A 27,633-nucleotide genomic window follows, 5' to 3' on the forward strand; every position below is an offset into this window, starting at 1 on the left:
ACAGATACCAGAACAGGTTGGACCGGTGATTGATAACAGAAAGCGACTGTAAGACAGTAACACGTTTACAGTGAAGAAAAAAAAACCCTAGTGACCCGGTGAGAGCTTTGCAGCCAACGACACTAAGGCGTAAACACTAGTAGGTCTACTTTCTCTCCCTTCAGGGAGTGTCAGATAGCTTCCCTACAGCTCAGCAGGGGAAACCCTGACCCTAACCCATGGTCGATATGACAATTGACAGCCTCGATCCTTCTTCCATGTCTTCTTCCTATTCAACCGGTCATCAACGGTCTTACCTTTTGAGTCCTGATTGATATAGTAGCAATTCCTCTTCAGCCATTACAACAAGGGTTTGTTGAAGTCTGCAGTTGTCTCGGATTTTGAAAGGAGGAAGCAATGTGGAGTGAAATTGACAATTTCTGTAAAACAGACCTGTTTTATAACCTGTTCCTCTGTCATGTAACGAAAGAAGGGTTATGCCTCTAAGTGATCTATTATAAAAGGAGTTGACAGTAGATGTGCTTTGCAGGTGACTTGAGGTATATAACATGAAAAGACAAAGCACACACATTATCAAGATGTAATTGGTTAGCAATCAGCTATGAATGCAACACATATGGACATATTCCAAAGCTGCCTCTCCAATAGCACTACTTGGCCTTACCAAGGTTTGTTCTTGGACCCGGTGGATTTCTCAGGAAAACGCTTTCTGATACACTGTCTGCACACAAAATCAGTCCATATTGAGTGTTCAGGTGGTGTTACCAAATAGGCAGGTTTTCCAGCCTGCTAAATTTAAACCTTTCTCCCCGCTTACTGAGGGTAATGGTGTTTGGACTGAGGAAGGTGAGAACCTGCAGGTACAGCAGAACACATCCCTACACTACCGGCCTTTCCATCATGCGACCACTACAGAATGAACAGTCCCTATAGAAAGTGTAAGCATGGGCACGGGGATTTAAGTCTCATTCTGCACCACAAGCAGAATACGATCTAATACCCAGCCTGATCTCATCAAACCAGCGCTAGCTAGGACGGCCCAGAGCCAAGCAGGCTGCAGCCGCTGTGCCCCAAACAGTGTGTGTTTTCTCAGTGGGTAAGCCACTGTACTGTGAGCACGGATGGATCCAACATAGACTACATAAAACTGAACAATGCTGCAGGTGGAATTTGAACATATAGCCTACTGAAACACTCAGTTCTTTGAGTCATAGGAAATTGCTTCAATTCAGTCTACTCCAATCTGCACCTTTGAACAGTGTTTTGCATCTGCTGCTAACAAGGGGCATATTATACAGGACAACATTACAGAACTCGTTTACAGAAATATATTCTGAAGGACATGATTGCTGATTCTCTGTCTTGCATCAAATTCTGTCTGCCCCGGCTTAAGTCTAAACGTCCCATCCTGCTTTAGAAGCTGCAGGAATGCAGCCAACTAACCCAGAGAGACCAGAGCTGTGTGTGTGCTGGCGTTGTTGCTCGCCAAGCCAGGTCTCAGTAGCAGGAATTGATTGTTTTAGTGGCCGGTGGGTGGGTTCTAATATGTTTCATTTCAAACAAAAACAATATTGACTGGTGCCTCATCCCTGTGCCCCCTCGACATCGACCCAACCTCTTGCCCAGAGCCTACAGCTAAACGTAAACTGAAAACCGTCACACAGAGATCGGAACGAGTCTTCGATTCCATTCTTTTGTTTTATTTTTCTGGTTTCCTCACAGAGAAAACACGAGACACTTGTATTTAAGCACCATATGAAAACAGTAAATGTCATGATCATGTATTAAGAGTGAGTTCTGGAATATTCTGCGAGAATTGTTCACATTGAACCTTATGTACTGAAAATTGAGAATGAGTCAAACAATACACATGAGCACCATGACACCCCTGCATCACATTCATTATTGCCTCCCAAATTGCAGAATAGAGGCTATGATAAAACATGCTTTCAGGGTTTATTTTTGTAACTTTTATTCTTCTAGGAAAGTAGCACAATCAATAAACAATCAATAAATACTTCAAAAAATATTGATTAAAATAAGATTCACCTCGATCCAATGAAAACCCCTGGCCGAACATCTAGTATGCTCTTGGAAATGTAATTCCTTCTTTTAGTAGTAGCTAGATACAGACTGTCTGTCTAACCAAGGTCTAGTTCTGAGGTGTGAGCAGCAACTTGCTCAAGGGCATTTTCTATTGAAGGAAAATGCAGTGATGAAGTATTGAGGTTTCGCAGAAAAGTGATGCGTAGTGGGAGGAACATCCAGGATTAAGAAGTTCCGAAAATCTATTACTTTCAACCTCTTAGCAGGAGGCAGAGCGAGACAGTGTGAGAGAAACCAACGCCAGATTTGAAGACAGTATATTGCTTGTGCTTTATCAACCCCCCCCAAAAAAATCTATAAAAAAAAAAAAAATCAGAAGAGTGAAAATAAATAACTAATAATTCTCCCTTCTCAGTGTTGGGGAAGCTACACTGAAAATAGTTTACCAAGTTACCAATTACTTTGCACTGGAAGAAAATAAGCTGCACTTATAGCTTACTTAACTAAAGTTATTTTGAAAAAAAATGTGTGTTCACTACATCCAGACTACTACATGAAAGATTTAGATATAAGAATTTGAAATGTCAGACTACAAATTGCAAGTCAGATCAGCCTGGAGTCAAATATTCATAATTTAGCCCTATTAAAACACCAAAACATTTTCAAGTGACAATTAAGTAAGTCTGAGGCTGAAAAATAAGTTGCAAACTTTACAAAAAATTGTTTTTAAATAGTGTAGTTTGCTACACACCAAAAAAGTAATTAACTACTGAAAACAAGACCAATATTTGAATTTAGTTCAACTACCTCCAAGCTACTGAAAAATGTAGTTAAATGACTAGTTGCACTACATGTAGTTCGACACCCCAGCACTGCCCCTTCTTATGATTACAGTACAAAAAAAAAGAAAATATAGAATATGAACAACCTCAAACATAAATCAGAACAAAAAGTGGACACCGTGTCAGATGCTCATTTCTCAGACATGAGGCAGAGTATGTAAAGCAACAACAAAGAGCTTGAACCGAGAAGCAAAAAAAAAAAAAGTGAGTGCCAACTGCCATCTCTCCTGGGTCTCGTTCAGAAGGGTCCGAAACCCTGTTTACCTGAGCTGGTCTGCAGGCAGGAGGGATGGCCACCTCGGCTTGAAAACATTTGCACCAGTTTCAGAGATTATGAACATGACCCAGGTCTGAAATCAACCCTTAGCTCCAACTCCTAAGCCCTTTTTGATGAACAACTGTAGCGCTAAAGGAAGTAATGTGTAGTAATGTTAGGAAAAATTCCACCCAGCTTCCTGAGGATTAGATGACTGACTTGGCTCTATAAGCATTTTGCTCAACAGCAATCCTTCCAGAAGTACGGGGGCCGTCAAGCCTTGTCTAGTGGTTGGGGCTAAAGATTGACTTCGGACTGGGTGATAGTCTGACTGCCACTATATGGCAGGTGCACTGCTCTCTATCCCAAACCACATCTGGGATTTGCAGTCCTACTATACATTGTAGCTGTAGTCCGTCAGGTAGTTCTTTAGCCTGTTGGGTAAAGGCAGCTCCTGCACCTGCCTGGTGGCGTTGTTGATGGCGATCCGGGACAGGTGCTGTAGAGAGGGCGTGGCAGTGTAAACAGGCTTAGTCAGTAGCAGCTGAACCGTCCCATTGGGTGGGGCCAGGGACTGCGATGCCCCTGACAACACACCTTTACTGGTAGTCCTGGACAGCTGCACGTAGTGTTCCACCAGGTGCACCACACTGTCAAACTGTTTGAGCTTGGGCTTGATCAGCACCACCGAGTCCAGTTTAAACTTCCCCTCCTTGTACTCGATGCGCAAGTTGGTTGGGCCGGCGGAGGTCATGGCAGAGATGGTGAACAGGTAGTCCCTCTGGGAGCTGTCTCGCACCAGGAAGGTGCCCTCTGATGCATCCTGGAGAATCTCTTTGGCTTCGTTGGCGGTCAGGCTGCCCCAGTACCAGCCTGTTAGGAGAGCGAAAGACACGCATGCATTAGCACAAGGGGACAGCACAACACACAACATTGGGTTATTCAAAGAAAACAAGATCGCTTTATGAGAAAAGACGGTAATCCAAATCCAAATCTCATGCACAAACGCACACAGTCAGAAATTATGAACATGAAACTAAACCTGAATTTAAGCCTTAACCCTAAAAAAAAGCCCTTCATACTGTCCACAGGAATTTTAAAACAAATTCCACTTGGTCTTAGAGAGTGGGTTAACATGTTAAATTCTCACAATTTTTGTAGTGCAATGTATGAGGAATCTCTGCAGTTAATGTACACTGCAGCAGCGACTGTCTACCTCCACCCCCTCCTTTCTCACTGACCCCCTCAATCCAAAAACTAAGTTTGACTGGATTTGTGGAGGTTAGAGATTTTCCAGTACTTTTGTACACTTTTTAGCCAGTAGTTCTGAAAGTAGAACTCACAAGCTGGTATCCTTTAGTGCAGGATTCCCCAACTGACAGCCCACAGGTGGTTTTATTTGGTCCCCCAAGTAATGAATGAATTAAATATACACTGCTCAAAAAAAGGGAACACTTAAACAACACAATGTAACTCCAAGTCAATCACACTTCTGTGAAATCAAACTGTCCACTTAGGAAGCAACACTGATTGACAATAAATTTCACATGCTGTTGGGCAAATGGAATAGACAAAAGGTGGAAATTATAGGCAATTAGAAAGACACCCCCAAAAAAGGAGTGATTCTGCAGGTGGTGACCACAGACCACTTCTCAGTTCCTATGCTTCCTGGCTGATGTTTTGGTCACTTTTGAATGCTGGCGGTGCTCTCACTCTAGTGGTAGCATGAGACGGAGTCTACAACCCACACAAGTGGCTCAGATAGTGCAGTTCATCCAGGATTGCACATCAATGCGAGCTGTGGCAAGAAGGTTTGTTGTGTCTGTCAGCGTAGTGTCCAGAGTATGTAGGCGCTACCAGGAGACAGGCCAGTACATCAGGAGACGTGGAGGAGGCCATAGGAGGGCAACAACCCAGCAGCAGGACCGCTACCTCCGCCTTTGTGCAAGGAGGTGCACTGCCAGCGCCCTGCAAAATGACCTCCAGCAGGCCACAAATGTGCATGTGTCTGCTCAAACGGTCAGAAACAGACTCCATGAGGGTGGTATGAGGGCCCGACGTCCACAGGTGGGGGTTGTGCTTACAGCCCAACACCGTGCAGGACGTTTGGCATTTGCCAGAGAACACCAAGATTGTAAAATTCGCCACTGGCGCCCTGTGCTCTTCACAGATGAAAGCAGGTTCACACTGAGCACATGTGACAGACGTGACAGAGTCTGGAGATGCCGTGGAGAACGTTCTGCTGCCTGCAACATCCTCCAGCATGACCGGTTTGGCGATGGGTCAGTCATGGTGTGGGGTGGCATTTCTTTGTGGGGCCGCACAGCCCTCCATGTGCTCGCCAGAGGTAGCCTGACTGCCAATAGATACCGAGATGAGATCCTCAGACCTCTTGTGAGACCATATGCTGACACATGCACATTTGTGGCCTTCTGGAGGTCATTTTGCAGGGCTCTGGCAGTGCACCTCCTTGCACAAAGGCGGAGGAAGCGGTCCTGCTGCTGGGTGGTTGCCCTCCTACGGCCTCCTCCACGTCTCCTGATGTACTGGCCTGTCTCCTGGTAGCGCCTCCATGCTCTGGACACTACGCTGACAGACACAGCAAACCTTTTTGCCACAGCTCGCATTGATGTGCCATCCTGGATGAACTCCACTACTTGAGCCACTTGTGTGGGTTGTAGACTCCGTCTCATGCTACCACTAGAGTGAGAGCACCGCCAGCATTCAAAAGTGACCAAAACATCAGCCAGGAAGCATAGGAACTGAGAAGTGGTCTGTGGTCACCACCTGCAGAATCACTCCTTTTTTGGGGGTGTCTTGCTAATTGCCTATAATTTCCACCTTTTGTCTATTCCATTTGCACAACAGCATGTGAAATTTATTATCAATCAGTGTTGCTTCCTAAGTGGACAGTTTGATTTCACAGAAGTGTGATTGACTTGGAGTTACATTGTGTTGTTTAAGTGTTCCCTTTATTTTTTTGAGCAGTATATATAATATATATATATCCCTCTCACACTGCATTCGGAAAGTATTCAGACCCCGTCCCTTTTCGCACATTCTGCTACGTTACAGCCTTATTTACATAAGTATTCAGACCCTTTGCTACGAGACTCAAAATTTAGCTCAGATGCATCCTGATTCCATTGATCATCCTCGATTGGACATGATTTGGAAAGGCACCACCTGTCTATATAAAAGGTCCCCAGTTCACAGTGCATGTCAGAGCAAAAACCAAGCCATGAGGTCAAAGGAATTGTCCGTAGAGCTCCGAAACAGGATTGCGTTGAGGCACAGATCTGGGGAAGGGTACCAAAATATAGCTGCAGCATTGAAGGTCCCCAAGAACAGTGGCCTCAATCATTCTTAAATTTAAGAAGTTTGGAACCACCAAGACTCTTCTTAGAACTGGCCGCCCAGCCAAACTGAACCATCGGGGGAGAAGGGCCTTGGTCAGGGAGGTGACCAAGAACTTGATGGTCACATTGACAGAGCTCTATAGTTCCTCTGTGGATATGGGAGAACTTTCCAGAAGGACAATCATCTCTGCAGCACTATACTAATCAGGCCTTTATAGTGTAGCGGCCAGACGGAAGCCACTCAGGAAAATGCACGACAGCCCGCTTGGAGTGTGCCAAAAGGCACCTAAAGGACTCTCAGACCATGAGAAATAAGTTTCTCTGGTCTGATGAAACCAAGATTGAACTCTTTGGCCTGAATGCCAAGTGTCACATCTGGAGGAAACCTGGCACCATGCCTACAGTGAAGCATGGTGGTGGCAGCATGCAGTGGGGATGTTTATGAGCAGCAGGGACATGGAGACTAGTCAGGAAAGGAAAAGATGAACGTTCACAAAGTACAGAGAGATCCTTGATGAATACCTGCTCCAGAGCGCTCAGGACCTCAGACTTGGGCGACGGTTCATCTTCAACAGGACAACGACTCTAAGCACACAACCTTGACAACACAGGAGTGGCTTCGGGACAAGTCTCAATGTCCTTGAGCGACCAAGCCAGAGTCCGAATTTGAATCCGATCGAACATCTCTGGAGAGAGCTGAAAATAGCTGCGCTGCGTTTCTCCACATCCAACCTGACAGAGCTTGAGAGGATATGCAGAGAAGAAATGGGAGAAACTCCCAAGATACAGGTGTGCCAAGCTTGTAGCGTCATACAATTAGACTTGAGGCTGTAATCGCTGCCAAAGGTGCTTTAACAAAGTACTGCATAAAAGGGTCTGATTACTTATGCAAATGTAATGGCTACGCTCCTGCCCATTCATGTGAAATCCATAGATTAGGACATAATTAATGTATCTCAATTGACTGATTTCCTTAACTGTAACTCAGCAAAATATTTGAAATCGTTGCATTTATATTTTTGGTTCAGTGTGTGTGTGTGTGGATGTCTATATAAATCATCTTTAATAGAATTTATGTTGGACATAAGACTAAAAACAGGAAATCAGCACCAAGTGATTTATTCCCACGTATAATAATGAAACATGATCACGATTACAAATGTAAGCAAGGTTTGAAATTATTATGTTTTAGTCAAATATTATCTGTTTGGGCTTCTTGAGGTCAATTTGCAGTAAACTAATATGTAATTATGTGCCGGCCCTCGACCATGCACTCAAATTTTATTTATTTATTTTTTTTATTTTTTTTACATCGGCTTGCAGCTGAATCTAGTAGATGATCCCTGCTTTAGTGTGTGTACTTTACTGTATTTATACTTGAGATATCGCTTTTCAACAGTAAAAGTTGGCACAGATTCCCCCACATAGTTGCGAGTTATGAGCTTTGCTTAGAAACAATGTGTTTTTCTGGGAATTAAAAAAAAAAAAAAAATGTAACTTCATATTCATCATCTCCAACACCACCCCAACATGTGAAAATTGCACATCTATGTTTTGTAGTAAATAAAGATAAGTGTTTCCAATTACATCAACCAATTAGTAAGCAATGCCTACTAATAATTGCCGATGTCATTGGAAACACTCATCTCCCATCTTCACATATGTTGATGTTGGCGATGTTGCTGGAGATGAATATGAAGTTACATTTTTTATTTCCCTTTAACGATAATACATGCCTCTTAAAATACATTAAAGATGCTTGATCTTTGAATAGCTCACACATGTTTACCTAATAAAATGACCACCTCCATTTTAAGATCACATTGGACAAGCTCTTCATGATCCCCCCCTCTCCACTGCATTCCAATAATGGCAATCCTATATAAAATTCACTCTAACAGCATTTGAAGTGAAACATACATTTCATTAGAACAGTAAATGAACACAAGTCTTGTGAAAAATGTACATCAATGCCAAACATGTGAATGAAGTCACATTGTATTAATTCATAGACATGTTCTGAACATGTTTTCATTTGAATGCGTCTAATTGTAAAAAAAACAGTTGTCTTCCAAAAAACTCACAATAACCTATAACAAAACTTCCTTATACATTCTGCGGCTTAAAAACAGTAACTCATGCACGAATTACTACGAAATTCAAGAGACCAAACCCGTTACTGTTCAGGATAAATATGGTTGAAATGCATTCATTGCATTCGATGAAATACCAAGTGTGCTTTGTTTAGTTGTCATTTTCAACCATGCATAATGAGTACAGACAGTGCGTACTGCATGACCGCATGCATATCGTGCTAGATAGGGGCACGAGCATTTAGATAAAGTTACTTTCAAACTAGTTTGCTTTACAAGCAGTTGTTTTTTTCAGGGCCATAGAGATACATGGTCTTGTTAGAGTTTTGATTGCAAAAAAATATTTTTAAAGTTAGGCTATATCGTTTATTTGTAATTCAGAAATGCTTTGACATTCTATGTCGTGCTCGTATGTATATAACAGTACTGGGTACTGGTAAAACTACTAGAACGCTGAAAATAGGAACATTTAGTAATCATGTCGAAATGTGTGTGTAGAGGTAATCTAAAACTATAAAATGAGGACATGCACTGACCTGTATTTTTAAGGTCTTTCATGGCTTGACCGATGCGAGTCTCATCGGAGTCAACAACTCGCGACTCGGTATCCGTTCTTCTCTCATTTTCGATGGTCTCGGTGGATTCGGGTGAGTGGCAGGTCATTGGGGAACCACCCGAAATTGCCCAGCCGTAGGCCAAAAGACATCCGACTAATGCAAAAATATTCCCCAAAAGACAGGCAGTTGCCCCACAGTCGCAAAACAAGTTTCTTCTGCAGGTTTCTTCTCGAATTTTACGAATGAATCGTCCTGTAAGTGAATAAATAAAAAACACGTAAATTAATGCAGTTTAACCACGGGCATTCGCGCTAGATACCAGCTAACGTTACATTGTGACATATCTGTTATGTGCTTGACTCCAGCCACCCGAGTCATAGACTGTTCGCTCTGCTACCGCACCACCAGGACCCTGAAGAGCTTCTACCCCCCCCAAGCCATAAGACTTCTAAATAGTTAATTAACCGGACTATCTGCATTGACCCACCTTTGCACTAACTCTTCCGACTCATCAAACTGCTGCTAACTGTTGCCTAGTCATTTTATCCCTACCCTTGTAAGTATCCTACACATATTCCGCAAGTACCTCGTACAGCCTGCACATCAACTCGGTACTGGTACCCCTGTAACATAGAAATATAGCCGTGTCAGAACCCTAACCCTATAAAAGGCGTGTCGTAATTTAATTTCTCGCTGAAATATGCTTCCAAAATCGTACCGCAAGTGATGCGTTTTAACGTTGAGCACGAACGTCGGGGTTCTAACTCCCCTGCCAGAAGATACTTCAATATGCGCTAAAGGTAACGTTAGTTGATGTATATGAATGGGGTTACCTTTGCGCAAGCTTTAAAAAAAACATGGCAAGTAAAGGGGGCACGAAACAAGCGGAACTCTGAAAAGCCTAATTAATTCGCTTGATAAATCTTCAATAAAAATGCACTTAAATGCTCGAGGTATTACAATTGCTGCGTGGAGATGAAACATTAGGAAACGTTTTTTTAATGTCTGCATTCAAAAATGAATAAAAAACAGATTAAGGCACGAGCTGCGAAGTCGACTACCTCTCGGGAATTGAAATGGCAGGTTAACTCACTATATGCAGTGCGCGGGATACTGAAAACAGATAAATCACCATCAGCCTTGTTCGGTGTTTGCAACTTGTCTATTGTAGCTATGCGTGATTATTTTGTGTAGGCTACTTTAAAGCGTCCATTGTGGTCGTGTAAATGTGCAACGTTAAAATAACCACTGTTCCAAAGCCAATAAAGCACGTGCCATCGACGTATGTTCACAGCACATTTCTAACATTACAGTTTAGTTATCTAATGCTGACTAGCTAGTTTACAAAGTAAACATACCATGAACAGATAGTTATATGAATGAAATATCACCTATTTGCGAGTGGATCCAGCCCCAAACGACTCAACCAATGACCATTGAAATACACACTTCTCCCTAAAGAAAAGGGGACTAAGATTAATAAACAAAGCACAAAACCGTTCGTTAACTATACACTTCCATTGAACAGCTAGCTAGTTTAGCCATGTCGATCACATTGAAAGATGACAGATTACATAGTTCGTTTTCCATGTGGTAATATTTATCTTCTGGCGGGCTAATCAATCGGTTGTCATTTTTGGCGAGATGGCAAACTAAGAATATTTTCCAACCCGTGGTGCAAAACAGGCGATGACAGCGAACGAGGCAAGTCGACTCCGCACGACTCGCTTGCTGCTGGTAATGTTAAGATTTAAAATACCATGCAGAAAGTCACCAAACCACGCTTGTCTTGTGTTTAGTACAAATCGCAATGACAGTCTTTTCCGCGGCGTTGAATCCCCTTCCTTCGGTATGTGTTTTGAATAACCAAATCCCCATTAAACCCACAGCTATACACAAAAGACCGATTTCCAAGAACTTTCCAGGAATCGCGTCACGTGGTGTAGAGCGCAACCATTTTTAAGGTAGTGCCAAGCCAGCTGCACCACATGAATATATTTGCGTGCTCATAATGTATATACGTGTGTGTGATAAAGAATGGAAGAAAGAGAGCGATTTTTTACAAAATTCCAATAAAATCCTTTCGAAGAAACCTGCATTTTCATGGAAACCATGAAATGTCTAGTTCCCTGAGCGCTGCTAAACCCTAACCCGCCTGCTGCTATAGAATACAGTAAACACACAAATCCCATTTTAAATGGGATTGTGCCCGTAGAATTAGTCTAACTCACTTTTTAATTAACCACCTTATTTGTTTGGCTTTGTTGGGGACTCACACGTGCTGTTATGTAGGCATTCATGATGGTCATTAAAGATGTAGGGTCCTAGTCAAAACGGGCGCGCTGTCCGCTGGGGCATCGGCCACACAGAGAGATGGTTGGGGTGCGGACGCAGCGGGAAAGACGAGCTGGTCCAGGGCCTCAAATCACTTTACACAACAAACAGTATGCTATTTGACAAATGTATGACCTCACTTAACAATTAGGCCTGGATCATTGATGGACTTTGGCAAATTAGTCTACCGCTGGCTTCATCTGCAAGGGTCAAATATGCAATACGCCTAGGGAAGCCACAGTGTCAAGGGTTAAGCCTGAAAGGAGAATTTAACCCACATAGACTGCCGTAAAGGCCCTGAAGGGCTTCACTATATGTGTGTCGGAAAAGGTATTATGTTTCTGTGGACAATGTTTGAGCATCATAGGCTAGTCTAGACTATCACTATCACCTGGGGGTATGCTGGCGGTCCCTATAGCAAGAAGTTGAAAAAGGTTATGGGTGGTATTATCCACGCTCTGTGCTATGTACAGAAGTATGGGTTCAAACACTAATTTCTGCCTGACGCAGAATTCAACGCAATTCAACATCGGGTTTCCAGGCAAGGGTTAACAGTGTTGGTGAGTGGCGATTAGCGAACTAAAGGTAGACTAGTTCAACGAGTAATTTCACAACATTTTGCAGTCGCTTGGTGGTATTGAACTAAATTCAAATCGTAGTATTTTTTCAGTAGTTAATTAGCCTACTTTGTTTGCCATGTTGCGGTGTAGCTAACTTATGGAACTACATAATACTTTTTCTGCAAAAATACAATATGAGTGAAGAAGCAAGAATTGTCTTACTTTTTTGGCATCAAACCTGCCTGATTCTCACTTGAAACATGTTTTGCAAAAGGCTAAATGACACATTCTGTGAACAGCTGACTGAATTATCTGTTCTTGAAATTTGTAGTCTATGACATTGCGTGTTTAGATATGATCATTTTTCATGAAGTAGTTTGAATGTGGTGACTTTAGTTGCTTAACTTCTTGCAGTGTGAAGTAGGTCTAATTGGTAGCTTGGTCAACTATATTTTCATAATAGTTTCCCCACCACTGGTTAAAAACTGAACCACATTAAATGTGTTTGATGTATGGCTTATAGGGCATGTAAGCTAGAGGCAAAGTCAAATAACATTGTGCGAATTAGGCCTATATGCAATAAAAGTAGAAAATGTATACAGCAACTGGAAAAGTTTAGCATAAAACGAAATGTTGCATTGCTGATATTGGTTGATGTTTTGGTATTTCGATAAAACATCAGAAGTGGTTTTGAATATAACACACAGATGCTCATTTGATTTCTAAATGACAACTAAGGCTGCGTTTACACAGGCAGCCAAATTCTGATATAAACATGTTCTAATTATTGACAAGATATTTGATCTGATTATGAATAATATCAGATTGGAACTGTCTGTGTAAACGCAGCCTAATTGGCCACAAGCATCGAATATCATCACACTTATTCAAGGAGGCCTTGTAAATATATAAGCCAAGTGCTCCATCTTTCGGTGAGATGGGTACAGGTTGTTTTTTAGTGGTACACCCGCCAGTAGGTGGCAGCAAAGCGCATAAACCCTGGCTCTGTTGACGTCAGAGAGGAAACACTCGGCGAATAAGAACATCTCGCGCGAATATAACATAAATAATAAAATGGTGGACGCGCGCTTCTTTTGAAAGGGCTCCAAAGTTTATCATCACATATTAAATATTTGGATCACCTTCGTATTTTGTGAATCAACGCCAACGGCGATTGGAAATCATTTGGTGAGTGTAGTAGCATTTCATGAATGTCTGTATTAAAACATTGTGGTAGCTGGCTAACGTTACAGGAATGGTGTATCTATACGTCAGTACTAAGTTACTAGTAGGTCAGTACGTTAGCGACTATATTAACCAAATATACTTTTCCGTGAACTTAAACGTTCACTAGCTAGATAGCTAAATGTCAACCAATCTGTTTTGTAGATAGCTACTGAATAAAGTGTTAGCTTTTCTAAAAATCACACCGATTCAAATCTGACATGATTTCATCTTTAATTTTAAGGGGCGCCATGGTCATGGACACAGTGGAGACTCGATTCGCCCATTTGTTGCAGCCTATCCGGGAGCTCACGAAAAACTGGGACATTGATGTGGCCTCGGAGTTGGCAGATTATCTAGAGGAGGTAGGAATAAGCCCGTGACATGCATTATGGGGAAATCATGTCAACAAAATAGATTTTAAAGTACTGTATTAACAACATTGTTGTGTGTCAACACACACAGCCTTAAATCAATCAATGGAGTCACCAACCGGGTTGAAAATCACACAGACCAAGGCTGGAGTAGATTGTTAAGAAAGCTTGTCCTCTCACTCATTCATATACACTTACCACTCTCATACTGTCTCTATGTTCTGGCAGTTGGATGAGATGTGCATCTCGTTCGATGGGGGCAAAACCACTCTGAACTTTGCAGAGGCAGCGCTGCTCATCCAAGGCTCAGCCTGCATTTACAGCAAGAAGGTGAGAAGTTGTTTGGTAGAAAATAATATTAGGCTGGTTTCATATAATATTCCAGACTTGTTGTCCAAAAGTAACTGTGATCCACCACAATTCATTTCATCTCAACTGTGGTATAACTATGATATTGTTAGCAGCTTGAGTTTTTGAAAAGCGTGTTACAGATAAAATGTATTATTATTAGTGTTTCCTCTAGGATTTGTTTCAGTAAAGTTGGGGGGGGGAGTTGTGGTAGCGGGTGTGGCCAACTGCGTCGTCTCTGACCAACATTATTTAGAGGTCCTCGAAACGGGGCGGAGAGAATTTTAGTTTTAAAACTAGTTTCCTGCATTTTGTCAAGGGGCTCACTGTCTGGGAGAGAATACATTGTTTAAAGCTAATTTCCTTAAATTCTTCCACACATTTTGCCATGGGGCTGAGAGAAATTGCAGTTTTAAAGCTAATTTCCTACAATTCTACACATTTCTCCATGGCTTAATGCATGTTCTTATGCAATCTGAGTGACTCAAACATAACAAAATCAATGCCATGACTGTCTAGTTTTTTAAATGTTATTATTTTTTCCCCACACCTTTATTTAACCAGTTGGCAAGTTGAGAACAAGTTCTCATTTACAACTGCGACCTGGCCAAGATAAAGCAAAGCAATTCGACACATACAACAACACAGAGTTACACATGGAGTAAAACAAACATAAAGTCAATAATACAGTAGAAAAATAAGTCTATATACAATGTGAGCAAGGGAGGTAAAGGCAATAAATAGGTCATGGTGGCGAAGTAAATACAATATAGCAAGTAAAACACTGGAATGGTAGATTTGCAGTAGATGAATGTGCAAAGTAGAAATACTGGGGTGCAAAGGAGCAAAATAAAAAAATAAATACATTAGGGGAAGAGGTTGTTGTTGTTTTGGTTAGTTCTCAAGGATCTTATTTACAAAATATATAGGTCCATTATCATTTCTACACACTTTATATCTAGCTTAAGTGTTTTAAGTTTACACTGAAAAAGTTCCATCCCTCAAATTATTTTCAAAACCAAATCATATAATTTTTTTATCATGTTTTTTTTGGGGGCGACAACGATTTAGCAGCCCTCCGCTGCTAAATGAATATAGGGGAAACACTTTATTAAAATGTATTATTTTGTTATTGTTTGATTCAGGTGGAGCATTTGTACAACCTGGTGTACCAAACTCTGGACTACATCAACGACAGAAACAAGTAAGTGCAGCGCCTTCAGAAAGTATTCACACCTCTGGACTTTTCCCTCATTTTGTTGTTTTACAGTCTGAATTTATAATTGATTAAATTGAGATTTTGTGTCACTGGCCTACACACAATACTCCATAATGTCAAAGTGGAATTATGTTTTTAGAAATTTTTACAAATTAATAAGAAATGAAAAGCTGAAATGTCATGAGTCAATAAGTATGCAACCCATTTGTTATTTATATAAGTATTCAAGAATTCAACCCATTTATGTAAATTAGATATTTCTGTATTTCATTTTCAAAAATGTCTAGAAACATGTTTTCACTGTCATTGTGGGGTATTGTGTGTAGATTGGTGAGGGGGGGAAACGATGGAACAGTGGAATAAGTCAAGGTGTATGAATACTTTCGCAAGGCACTGTCTCCCGCCTCGCTCCCTGTGAACACACACAGCACCACTCAAACCGCAAGTCTTCATGGTGCTCTTCTTCTTCACTTCCTTTCCCATTGAGTTTAAGGGGTTTGTATCTCATTTTCAGGAAAAATAAACAAGCATTGACTTCTGGAGAGGATGGCACAGATGGGGCCTCACCCAACAATGCTAATGATGACGACGGGGTAAGAGTGTGTAGCGGGGGGGGGGGGGGGGGGGTGACAGTTGGGCTAGGAGACCCTGGCCAAAGAGAGCCATAGGGGGTGTGTAGCAGGCTTTAGTTCCGGCCCAACACTGTTATTACCTGATTTTACTTATGTTTGTTGTTCCCCCAGTTTGAATCCTTAGACCAGGATACAACAGATGTCTCCCTGCAGTCAGAGATGAAGAATGAGGCTAACACGGTCAGTGTCCGCCTCTGGAAACATTTAACCCTTTATAAATGCTCCTCTAGAATGTACAATATATTGATTGGTGTTTCAATCAGACTAACTGATTTGTGTGTGTGTATCCATGATTCTCTGTAAAATATTGTCCTGTGTGTTCCTTAGAATGTGGACGTGGCCCCTCTTCCCCCTGAGTCTCTGATTCCTCCTGAGGCATTTGAGAAACAGAAGCTGCTTCTCGTCAGGTGGGTGCCAAGTCCACGGCCTAAACCGCCCTCAACATTATGAGCTCTTCTGTAGAATAACTATGGAACATTGCCAGCCTTGCCATATGTAGCTGCCTTACTTTCTGATGGAACACATTTCTGTAGAGGGCTGTCATATCAATGTTTGTGTGTGCCCTGTGTATGTGCTGCAGTCTGAAAGGAGAGGTGCTGGGCAGCTGTAAGGACTTTAAGATGAACACGTTCACTCCGGACGCCCTGGGTATCATCCGCCTCTTCTTGGCCTCCTCTCAGTCCCACTTCCTCAGGGATGCCCTGTCTGACGCACCCTTGGTCCCCGTCACCCTGTTCAGGCACCAAGGTAGAGAGGCATTTAGAGATCGATACAGTATATCGACGGTTGTACATTACTGTGTCTAGGTCTATACACTGTACACGAGCGTTTTGGCTTGACTTTATCTCAGCATTCAACACCATAGTACCCTCCAAGCTCATCATCAAGCTCGAGGCCCTGGGTCTGAACCCCGCCCTGTGTAACTGGGTCCTGGACTTCCTGACGGGTTGCCCCCAGGTGGTGAAGGTAGGAAACAACACCTCTTCGCTGATCCTCAACACTGGGGCCCCACAAGGGTGCATGCTCATCCCCCTGTTGTACTCCCTGTTCACCCATTACTGCGTGGCCAAGCACGCCTCCAACTAAATCAAGTTTGCAGACAACACAACAGTAGTAGGCTCTGGGAGTGTGGTTCCAGGAAAATAACCTCTCACTCAACGTCAACAAAACTAAGGAGATGATTGTGGACGTCAGGAACCAGCAGAGGTAACACCCCCCTATCCACATCGATGGGACCGCAGTGGAGAAGGTGGAAAGCTTCAAGTTCCTTGGCGTACACATCACTGAGTGTCTAGTTTGAGAAACAGACGCCTCACAAGTCCTCAACTGGCAGCTTCATTTAAATAGTACCCGCAAAACACCAGTCTCAATGTCAACAGTGAAGAGGTGACTCTGCAATGCTGACCTTCTAGGCAGAGTTCCTCTGTCCCGTGTCTGTTATTTTGCCCATCTTAATATTTTATTTTTATTGGCCAGTCTGAGATATGGCTTTTTCTGTGCTACTCTGCCTAGAAGGCCAGCATCCCGCAGTCGCCTCTTCACTGTTGACGTTGAGACTGGTGTTTTGCGGGTACTATTTAATTTGAGCCTGTAAACGAACCCACAAATGCTGATGCTCCAGATACTCAACTAGTCTAAAGAAGGCCAGTTTTATTGCATCTTTAATCAGGACAACAGTTTTCAGCTGTGCTAACATAATTGCAAAAGGATTTTCTAATGATCAATTAGCCTTTTTAAAATGATAAACTTGGATTAGCTAACACAACGTGCCATTGGAACACATGAGGGATAGTTGCTGATAATGGGCCTCCATACGCCTATGTAGATATTCCATAAAAAATCTGCCGTTCCCAGCTACAATTGTCATTTACAACATTAACAATGTCTACACTGTATTTCTGATCAATTTGATGTTATTTTAATGGACAGAAAAATGTGCTTTTCTTTCAAAAACAAATCCATTCCTTACTTAGCTTTGTGTATTTTGGTAATATATTGTGAAACTGTTAGCTATTACTGCACCGTTGGAGCTTGAAGCACAAGCATTTCGCTACACCCGCAATAACATCTGCTAAACATGTGTATGTGACCAATAACATTTGATTTGAGAAAACACCCCAATGATTTGATTTCTCTGTGAGCGGGTTGGGAGCGTTTGTGATGCGTTTTGCCTCCAACAGAGTATTATATAAAGGTAAAAAAAATATACATTTGAAAAATCCCATACCATGTTGCCAGGACCAGCTCGAATGGAATATACGGTTCTTTAATGTGTATTTCTAAGCTACGGCCGGGTGCTGACACCCTTATTGTTGTTGTGTGTCCAGATGACGATGAGCTTGCAGCAGGGGATGCCGTGGTGGGCGTTGCCGGGGATGATGGTGGTGATTCCGGTGCGGAGAACTTTCTGCCCCTGGAGGACAACGGGATGGAGATGGACCATGGACCTGAGGAACATATTGACAGACACCAGGTAGGAACGAAGAAATCTCTCTCTTACACACACACACATACTCATGCGTATGTAAACTCAGCAAAAAAAAGAAACGTTCTTTCACTGTCAACTGCGTTTATTTTCAGCACACTTAACATCTGTAAATATTTGTTTGAACATAAGATTCAACAACTGATACATAAACTGAACAAGTTCCACAGACATGTGACTAACAGAAATGGAATAATGTGTCCCTGAACAAAGAGGGGGGGTCAAAATCAAAAGTAACAGTCAGTATCTGGTGTCACCACCAGCTGCGTTAAGTACTGCAGTGCATCTCCTCATGGACCGCACCAGATTTGCCAGTTCTTGCTGTGAGATGTTACCCCACTCTTCCACCAAGGCACCTGCAAGTTTCTGGATATTTCTGGGGGGAATGGCCCTAGCCCTCACCGTCCGATCCAACAGGTCCCAGACGTGCTCAATGGGATTGAGATCCGGGCTCTTCGCTGGACATGGCACAACACTGACATTCCTGTCTTGCAGGAAATCACGCAGTATGGCTGGTGGCATTGTCATGCTGGAGGGTCTAGTCAGGATGAGCCTGCAGGAAGGGTACCACATGAGGGAGGAGGATGTCTTCCCTGTAACACACAGCGTTGAGATTCCCTGCAATGATAACAAGCTCAGTCCAATGATGCTGTGACACACTGCCCCAAACCATGACGGACCCGCCACCTCCAAATCGATCCCGCTCCAGAGTACAGGCCTCGGTGTAACGCTCATCCCTTTGACGATAAACGCGAATCCGACCATTACCCCTGGTGAGACAAAACCGCGACTCGTCAGTGAAGAGAGCTTTTTCGCCGGTCCTGTCTGGTACAGCGACGGTGGGTTTGTGCCCATAGGTGACATTGTTGCCGGTGATGTCTGGTGAGGAGCTGCCTTACAACAGGCCTACAAGCCCTCAGTCCAGCCTCTCTCAGCCTATTGCGGACAGTCTGAGCACTGATGGAGGGATTGTGCATTTCTGGTGTAACTCGGGCAGTTGTTGTTGCCATCCTGTACCTGTCCCGCAGGTGTGATGTTCGGATGTACCGACCCTGTGCAGGTGTTGTTACACGTGGTCTGCCACTGCGAGGACGATCAGCTGTCCGTCCTGTCTCAGGCGTCTCACAGTACGGACATTGCAATTTATTGCCCTGGCCACATCTGCAGTTCTCGTGCCTCCTTGCAGCATGCCTAAGGCACATTCACGGAGATGAGCAGGGACCCTGGGCATCTTTATTTTGGTGTTTTTCAGAGTCAGTAGAAAGGCCTCTTCAGTGTCCTAAGTTTTCATAACTGTGATCTTAATTGCCTACCGTCTGTAAGCTTAGTGTTTTAACGACCGTTCCACAGGTGCATGTTCATTAATTGTTTATGGTTCATTGAACACGCATGGGAAACAGTGTTTAAACCCTTTACAATGAAGATCTGAAGTTATTTGGATTTTACGAATTATCTTTGAAAGACCGGGTCCTGAAAAGGGGACATTTCTTTTTTTCCTGAGTTTATATAGATATACATTGCCTTCAGAAAGTATTCACACCCCTTGTCTTTTTCCACATTTTGTTGTCACAGCCTGAATTTAAAACGCACAATACCCCATAATGTCAAAGTGGAAGAATGTTTTTTGAAATGTTAACAAATTCATAAATGAAAAGCTAAAGACTCATTCAAGTGGACCAAGTAAAGCAAGGAAATCATGTATTATGAATAGATGGGAAACTAAATTCACAGTAAAAGCATTCAAATGTATTGTCATTTTAGGCCAAATTAGGCTCTTGAGTCAATAAGTTTTCAACTCCTTTGTTATGGCAAGCCTAAATAAGATCAGGAGTAGAAATCTGCTTGTCAAGTCACATAAGTTGCATGGACTCAGTCTGTGAGTGTGTTTTAACATGATTTTGGATTGACTACTTCATCTCTGTACCCCACAATTAACTACAAGGTCCCTCAGTCGAGCAGTGAATTTCAAACACAGAAAGACTGTGAAAAGAAGGAAGATTCAACCACAAAGACCAGGGAGGTTTTCCACTGCCTTGCAAAGAAGGGCACCCATTGGTAGATGGGTAAAAAAGCAGACATTGAATATCCCTTTGGGCATGGTGAAGTTATTAATTACACTTTGGATGGTGTATCAATACACCCAGTCACTACAAAGATAAAGGTGTCCTTCCAATCTCAGTTGGCGGAGAGGAAGGAAACCGCTCAGGGATTTCACCATGAGGCTAATGGGGAATTTAAAGCAGTTAGAGTTTAATGGCTGTGATAGGAGAACACTGAGGATGGATCAACAACATTGTAGTTACTCCACAATACTAACCTAATTGACAGCGTGAAAAGGAAGCCAATAGGGGATAAATATTCTAAATCATGCATCCTGTTTGCAATAAGGCACTAAAGTAATACTGAAAATGTGGCAAAGCAATTCATTTTTTGTCCTGAATACAAAGTGTTATGTTTGGGGCAAATCTAATACAACACATTACTTAGTACCACTCTCCATTTTCTTTAACCATAGTGGTGGCTGCATCATGTTATGGGTATGCTTGTAATCGTTAAGGACTGGGGTGTTTTTGAGGATAAAAGATAAATGGAGGATAACCTGGTTGTCTGCTTTCTACCAGACACTGGGATATGAATTGTCCTGCTGAAAGGTGAATCTTAAACACAAGGACAAATATACACTGGAGTTGCTTACCAAGAAGACACTGAATCTTCCCGAGTGGCTGAATTACATGTTTTACTTAAATCCGCTTGAAGATCTGAGGCAATACTTGAAAATGGCTGTCTAGCAATGATCAACAACCAATTTGACAGAGCTTGAAGAATTTTTAAAATAATTATTGGCAAATATTGTACAATCCAAGTGTGCAAAGCTCTTAGATACTTACCCAGAAAGAAGTACATCTAGAATCGCTGCCAAAGGTGATTATAACATGTATTAACTCAAGAGTGTGAATACTTATGTAAATTAGATATTTTCAATACATTTGAAAAAAGGAAGCATGTTTTCACTTTGTCATTATGGGGAATTTAATAGGTTTTGAATTCAGGCTGAAACACAACAAAATGTGTAATAAGTCGAGGGGTCTGAATACTTTCCAAAGGCACTGTGCATGCATGCATACATACGTACAGAGGAACCGTTGGTATCACACACGCCTAGTTCCATTACAGCTAGTAAACCCTTTATCGTAGCCCTTTTTATGGCACTTTGTGTTGAATTGTGTATGATTTGTATTACCATGTGTGTTCTAACTTGTTCTCTCCCAGGCCCCCAGTGAAGGGAGGGTGCTGAGGGAGAGGGAAGGAGTCCAGCAGCTCTCTGAGGAGGAGCAGAAGAAACGAAGGATGGAGGAGGAGAGGGCTCAGATGGTACGGTTACCCGTCACAACCACCGACACATTTAGAGACGGAAAATAACCATTCTAGTATGCGCGTTGTTTTTTCTGTCTTTGTGATGTGAGGATTGTTGTGATGCAGGCAAACATGTGGAGGTTACACGACCTTTATGATACAGTCGGCGAGGACAAGCCTCTGAAAACAGGTGAGAACATTTTCCTATCGATGAGATGCAGTCCAACTGACTCTTACTCACTGAGAGGGTATCGCAGTATATTTTCTGTGAGGGGGCCTGTCTGTGTTAAATGTGTGTTCTTTCGCCATAGGAAAATGTTATAAGGTTCCTCCGGGTCTGGATGATTCTGGGAAGCGGAAAAGGAAAGGCCCCGCTGCGCTGCAAGACTTCTGGACCTGGTACACTGGCACCTGTAAGTTGTGCGTAAATGCGTGTTGGTGTGTCTGAAGACTGAATAGGATGGAATATACCTGACAAATGCCTCCTCTTGTTGCAGATGACCCGCCTGAACCCAGGCTAAAGAATGGACCCACGTATACAGGTAAGGGTGGATCTCCTAACTCCTCTATCCCCTCATTTAGTTTTCTTTTGAACCCTCTATTATTTGGCGCTTACAGCAAGTGGTGTTTCTGTTACAGACTTGAACTACATCTATATGAGTAAAATGAAAGACAAGCTGAAGACCCGGAAAAGGATTCTTAGGAAAACGGTATGTGTTTGTACTTCTATGGGTCATGTTGCAAAGAGCATTTTGTTGCGGTTTTTACTGTTGAGTGTATGAGTATGTACTGAACATCCAGCCTTTTGCCCTTACAGGGTGTGTTTGTGTCTGACGAGGAGCTGAGAAGGACGTACCTGCAGCTGGACGAGAGAGTAGAGCGGGAGGAGGAGTTAGAGGGCCTCAGACACCACGACCCCCTAGGCCTGCACGATGACCTCTCTGACAACGAACATGACCCTTTGACTGATGAAGCCCCGGCTGACTTCCTGAATGGACAGGCTTTCATACCTGGTAGACACTGTCCTGTCTGTCAGGTCTCCACTGTGTGACTGTAGAGTTAGACTAATGTATTAGTGTCACTCCACAATGATATGTTACTAGACAATACAAAACACAGATGAAAAAGAAAACCCACAGTGTGGACCTGTCATAGTTTTAAGACACTGTAGGCAATCATAGGCAAAGATAGTATGTTGACAATGTTTTTGTTGCTGCCAGGGGCAGACATGGACGGGCTGAGTTACGAAGACCTGGTGAAGAAGAGTGTGGTACGTATACACGGTCTCAATGCCCCAGTCTTTCTGGGTCATGTTCCAGCGAGGAATACTACAGGGTTCTGTGTAGCTAGTCACTGATATTCCTGATGTCCCCTCCCCCACTTCCTTCATATTTCAGGAGCAGTTCCTGGTGAACTCCCAGGGTTATGCCCAGGAGACGGCGCTGTCGAAAAGAGTGAAGGAATGGGAGGACAAAATACGACCGGAGCTCACCTATCAGGTAAGACTCAATAACATACTTTCTATACATTTGGCAGTAGATCAAGTATCTATTCTAATCAAATATATCATTGTTCACCGTGTTGGTGATTTCTAGTGTGGCATCATGTGATCTGTTGGCTAAACTTCCAGACACTCCTGTCCACATGTCTATGTAGGAGGAGCGTGCTACCTTTGACATCCATGACTATGGGGACAGGATCGTAGCCGCGTTGTGCAGTGTGGGCCAGAGGAGGACCTTCGCCTCTATAGTCCACGGCATGGACAACTTCGAGGCCTGCAAGTACATGCTGGCTTCCCTTCAACTGGTGTGTGTGTGATTTTAATACATCACAATCTAATCGAGCGTAATCAGCCACTGTATGGAGTTTACTGACAGTGACTGAACATTTGATATTTAGAGAGGCTTGATTTTATTGTATGACAAATGAGTTTGATAGCTTCTAGTTCAAGGTGTATTAGTCTACAGTAACTCCATTACTCTACCATCAGGACACTGTGCCATCAGGTTATTATCATGCTCTCTCCTCTTCAGGCCAACGACTACACCGTGGAGGTCGACAGGAGTGAGGGTCTCGAGGAGAGCATCGACACCATGGGACTCACTCTGCTCAGCAAACACCGGGCCAACCAACGATTCAAGAAAGCCCCCGCAGCAACCTCCGACCCTATATGACCCATTCATCTCCTGAACCTGATCCAGTGTGTGTGTGAGCTCTTGCCTCCTACAGACTCAGTGGGGACTAGAGACCCATTACTCTGAAATGTGGTACACACTCCTGTGTGTGTGGCGCCACTTGTGCCTACCGGACCACTAGTACTAACCTGCTCTATCAACAGGACCTGGCTGCACCCATTAACTCGCTCATGTGCTCTTATTCCTCTATTGTTTTGATCTTTTGGTGTCTGTCATATGTCTGTGTATTCCTCTGGTTATGTCAAGAGAAAGAAGCTATTTTTTTCTCATTCACCTGCATCTACACAATATATTTACCAGATGTTGCACTCGGGGTATGTTGTGGTGTGTCGGTAGTGTTGACTGACCGTAAAAATATCACCCTTTTCACAATGTTTGCCTTTGTATCCATGACAATTGTATACGTAGCTTTTTATTTGCATGTTTGTCCAAGTGGTATAGAACTCATACATTTTCTATCAGATGAGAGGACTTTTTAAGAAAAACTTGATAATTTTTCTACTTTCATTTAAGAGAATAACCTAAATTGGGAAATTATGTTTCATTGGTTTGTAAGGAAAAATGATTTTTTTTACAATGGCCAAAAATGTGTATAAAATAAAACATGAGCATGTGGATTTTACTAAAATTGTGTAGACACTTTCAATATTGCAACACCTACTAGTGATTGTAGTGCCCTTGACAAAAGACTAGTATAAAGACAATGTCGTATCCAAATCATTATTGTCGGACAATTTATTGCACACACAGAATCAGTATAGCCTTGATGAAGCGTCCATATTGTTGTGGTTCGGTCTGGGAATAATTCAACACGGCCTCATTTCTGATGGAGATTATCTGGACTGGGTTCAGTTTAAGTGTGACATACCATAGGTCTTTGATACAGTCTTGTTGGTGTGGTTACCGTCATTCACTCAGAGTTTGACGTAGCTCTTCATATGGTTCCTGATGCTCTCAGCAATCTGCACGTCGTCCTTCATCCTGTTGTAATAGTCAAGGAACAGTCCATCTGGGTTGACCAGGTAGATGAGGATGGTGTGGTCCACTATATAGTCCCCGTCCTCATCCTTAGGTCCAGGGCTGGCGTACACCCTGTAGTCCTTCCCCGCCACCTTCACCTCCTCTGGGGTACCCGTCAGGCCGATCAGCCGGGGGTGGAAGTCCTTCACGTACCTCTCCAGGGCCGCCACGTTGTCTCGTTCCGGGTCGACCGTCACAAACAGCGGTTGGACCACGGGGAGAGACCGGTCCTTGTCCAGAGTGCTGACCACAGCAGATACCTTATCCAGCTCTTCGGGGCAGATGTCAGGGCAGTGGGTGAAGCCAAAGTAGAGGAGCACCCAGCTACCCAGGAAGTCTCTCTTGGTCCTGCGGTGCCCCCTGTGGTCGAGGAGGCTGAAGTCTCCCTGGCCCAGGGCCACCTTTTTCAACTGCTCTATACGCTGCATTCGGTGATTTTGCTGCTTCTCGTTACGCACGTACCACCAGGTGCCAAGCAGACCCCCGCCAAACAGCAGGGTGACCACCAGACGCGTTCGTAACCTGATCTTGGCTGTGGAGGTGTTGGGTCCCTGGGAGAGGGTGACCCTCTGGGTGAAAAGGGGGAGGGAAAGGGGGCCACGGGAACTCCCCAGTGTCTGCTGCGGGTGTGTAAAAGGCCCATACAGGCCTGTCCTATGTTTAGGGGTATGGTGTCCACAGAGAGGTGCCTGTGAGGAGAGCCACACCCTCTGGGGGTGGTGTGTGGAGCCAGAACTCTGTTGGACTGCTGAAGACCTCACGGTGCATCTCAGGAGTCTCCCAGACATAGCATGGAGGTCACCCCCTATGAAGCCTACAAGTCCCAGCATCCTTCTCTCCAGACACAGCATACTTCCCACAGAAAACCTTGAGGGGTTGAGAGAATAAAGGGTCGTCACTAGTCACAAAGTCATAAACCCTGTCTATTTCTACCATTTATCTTCTTGAAATGTGAGTGTTAAACCTAACCACATTTTTAATGCATTTTTTAAGATAGAGCCAATTTTGACTTTGTGGCGGTGGTAAACTAGGGGAAACCAGAAAAGTGAGAATGTAAGCTAGCTGTGTTCCCAAGGCATACCAGCCCATTCAGTCTAATAACACCACAGGATTTAGCTCTGTAATTGTCCTGACCCTGTCAAACCATACCACAATCATCAGCAACACAGCACTACCACAAAGACAATACAGGTTTAGAAACTGACTAGTAGGCGACTCAAGCTAAACTGCATCATTCTTAGGTCCAGCTTGAGTGGCTAGCTATCTGGCTAAGCCTACAAGCTACCTGACTTAGATGCAGACGTTTTAATGAGCAATGACTGAGCTCTTTAAATTAGTCTTGCTTTCATATATCATGCAGGTTATCTTCTAATATCCCATTTTGATGGCATAATGGTTAACATTGCTAGGTTAGCTACCTCAACTTCCTGGCTGGTCAACCTTTACATGCACACACTGCTCATTTGATGCCGCTGTTAAATGACCACCGTCTTTTCAGATATGTATATTCGACAATACCGACATGTAATAAACAAAACAAAAAATACTATTATGAACAAGACAACAATTGGTAAATGTGTTTGACAATTGTGTTGTTACAAAAGAGTTAGAACAATTGTCTTTTACATGTTGAAGTTACATCGGCAGATTCGTGTATATCTCTGTTTGTGTCCTAGACTTTCCAATAGGTGGTGGTGGTGTCTCTCCTACATGCTGCGGAGTTCACCAGAGTTCAAATTTATATGAATTCCTTCAGTTTATTTTATTTCTTTCACGTGTAGGTCATTTGTTGGTGCTGGATATCCAATGATTTCATCAGACATTTCTGCATGGTTAGATACTCCCATGGTACAAGAGATCATGGGAAAAGGGAACAGGTAAAAACAAAAAAATAGAGATACAAAATATATAACGTAGGCTCTGAAAAGGTAGGCTCCATTATATTTATCTTGCAACCTGCTCCATTATTGATCTGAGAATGAAGGCCTACACAGCAATTTGGGTTTGGGGTAAATCCATCCCAATCAATGAACGACAGAATGTTTTTTTTCTTCTTACCCGGACACAGATTATAGACTTGATCTCTATGCACTGGTGTAGCTTGTGATTTTGATAGGGAAATCATTGATTCACTTCAGCTCACTTCCAGTGTTTTTCCATTCTAATAGTAATGGTGTGTTTTTATACCACGGTGTGAACGTTTGTGCGTGCGTGTACCAGTGGATGAGTCATATTATATATACTGTCCATAATGTCTATACACACCATCATATACATATACTGTATATTTTAATTCCCGGACTCCGACATTGCTCGTTCGAATATTTACATATTTCTTAATTGCTTTCTTTTTCTTTTGTGGGTTTGTTTTGTGTTAGGTATTACTGCACTGTTGGAGATCAGAAACATAAGCATTTTGTTTCACCCGCGATAACATCTGCAAAATACATATGTGTATGCGACCAATAACATTTTATTTTATTATTATAGAGTTACTCTCTCACCCCCTCACTGAGCTCTGGCCCATATATATTCTCTCTCTCGCTCTCTCAAAATCAACAAAGCATGAGAAAACTTTGCCATTTGTTTTGTTTGTTTGTCAATTAGGGTGTGCAGGGTGAACGCGTAGTCTATCGTACTGTAATTTGGTAAAACGCTTTGCTCAGTACATTGTTTTCACTGAGGAAATGTGCACGTCTGCTTTTAATGATAATGCAGAGGATTTTCCCAAGGCT

General features: G+C 42.9%; 3 protein-coding genes across 8 annotated transcripts; 1 reads left to right on the plus strand and 2 right to left on the minus strand.

The window, feature by feature from the left end:
- Positions 1-1,679: 1,679 nt before the first annotated feature.
- Positions 1,680-11,077, minus strand: LOC129865215 (suppressor of cytokine signaling 2-like). Of its 4 annotated transcripts, none has more exons than XM_055937806.1 (4): positions 10,824-11,077; positions 10,545-10,608; positions 9,133-9,405; positions 1,680-4,017 (listed from the first exon to the last, which is right to left on the minus strand). In XM_055937806.1, exons 3-4 carry the CDS (start codon positions 9,257-9,259, stop codon positions 3,539-3,541), a joined length of 606 nt encoding a protein of 201 aa, XP_055793781.1. In that variant the 5' UTR covers positions 9,260-9,405; positions 10,545-10,608; positions 10,824-11,077; the 3' UTR covers positions 1,680-3,538. The 4 variants fall into 4 exon arrangements, with proteins under 4 accessions (XP_055793781.1, XP_055793780.1, XP_055793782.1 ...); XM_055937805.1 differs by having other exon boundaries at positions 10,728-11,077; XM_055937807.1 differs by lacking the exon at positions 10,545-10,608 and having other exon boundaries at positions 10,913-11,022.
- Positions 9,865-24,595, plus strand: LOC129865213 (condensin-2 complex subunit H2-like). 3 transcript variants are annotated; one of them, XM_055937801.1, is made up of 19 exons: positions 9,865-9,953; positions 13,516-13,636; positions 13,874-13,975; positions 15,139-15,197; positions 15,727-15,805; positions 15,956-16,024; positions 16,172-16,251; positions 16,425-16,591; positions 18,172-18,317; positions 21,600-21,701; positions 21,810-21,873; positions 21,995-22,096; positions 22,181-22,225; positions 22,323-22,393; positions 22,501-22,696; positions 22,904-22,953; positions 23,081-23,182; positions 23,340-23,489; positions 23,717-24,595. In XM_055937801.1, exons 2-19 carry the CDS (start codon positions 13,523-13,525, stop codon positions 23,855-23,857), a joined length of 1,839 nt encoding a protein of 612 aa, XP_055793776.1. In that variant the 5' UTR covers positions 9,865-9,953; positions 13,516-13,522; the 3' UTR covers positions 23,858-24,595. The 3 variants fall into 3 exon arrangements, with proteins under 3 accessions (XP_055793776.1, XP_055793775.1, XP_055793777.1); XM_055937800.1 differs by lacking the exon at positions 9,865-9,953 and adding an exon at positions 13,104-13,235; XM_055937802.1 differs by lacking the exon at positions 9,865-9,953 and adding an exon at positions 13,104-13,235 and having other exon boundaries at positions 22,910-22,953.
- LOC129865214 (protein SCO2 homolog, mitochondrial-like) lies at positions 24,585-26,391 on the minus strand. Its single transcript, XM_055937803.1, has 2 exons — positions 26,317-26,391; positions 24,585-25,765 (listed from the first exon to the last, which is right to left on the minus strand). Exon 2 carries the CDS (start codon positions 25,747-25,749, stop codon positions 24,793-24,795), a length of 957 nt encoding a protein of 318 aa, XP_055793778.1. The 5' UTR covers positions 25,750-25,765; positions 26,317-26,391; the 3' UTR covers positions 24,585-24,792.
- Positions 26,392-27,633: the final 1,242 nt, after the last annotated feature.

The sequence above is a fragment of the Salvelinus fontinalis genome, chromosome 11 (genome assembly GCF_029448725.1).
Source record: "Salvelinus fontinalis isolate EN_2023a chromosome 11, ASM2944872v1, whole genome shotgun sequence".
Classification (NCBI taxonomy): domain Eukaryota; kingdom Metazoa; phylum Chordata; class Actinopteri; order Salmoniformes; family Salmonidae; genus Salvelinus; species Salvelinus fontinalis.

Excerpts from the sequence above, each read along its gene's own strand:
- LOC129865215 (XM_055937804.1), bottom strand. The coding sequence starts at position 9,785 with ATGTTACAGGGGTACCAGTACCGAGTTGATGTGCAGGCTGTACGAG. Across the intron at positions 9,406-9,739 it reads TGATGTGCAGGCTGTACGAG|GACGATTCATTCGTAAAATT; the intron begins GTACTTGCGGAA and ends ATTCACTTACAG. Across the intron at positions 4,018-9,132 it reads GAAAGACCTTAAAAATACAG|GCTGGTACTGGGGCAGCCTG; the intron begins GTCAGTGCATGT and ends CTCTCCTAACAG.
- LOC129865213 (XM_055937801.1), top strand. The coding sequence starts at position 13,523 with ATGGTCATGGACACAGTGGAGACTCGATTCGCCCATTTGTTGCAGCCT. Across the intron at positions 16,252-16,424 it reads CAGAAGCTGCTTCTCGTCAG|TCTGAAAGGAGAGGTGCTGG; the intron begins GTGGGTGCCAAG and ends TATGTGCTGCAG. Across the intron at positions 22,097-22,180 it reads GACCTGGTACACTGGCACCT|ATGACCCGCCTGAACCCAGG; the intron begins GTAAGTTGTGCG and ends CTCTTGTTGCAG.
- LOC129865214 (XM_055937803.1), bottom strand. The coding sequence starts at position 25,749 with ATGCTGTGTCTGGAGAGAAGGATGCTGGGACTTGTAGGCTTCATAGGG.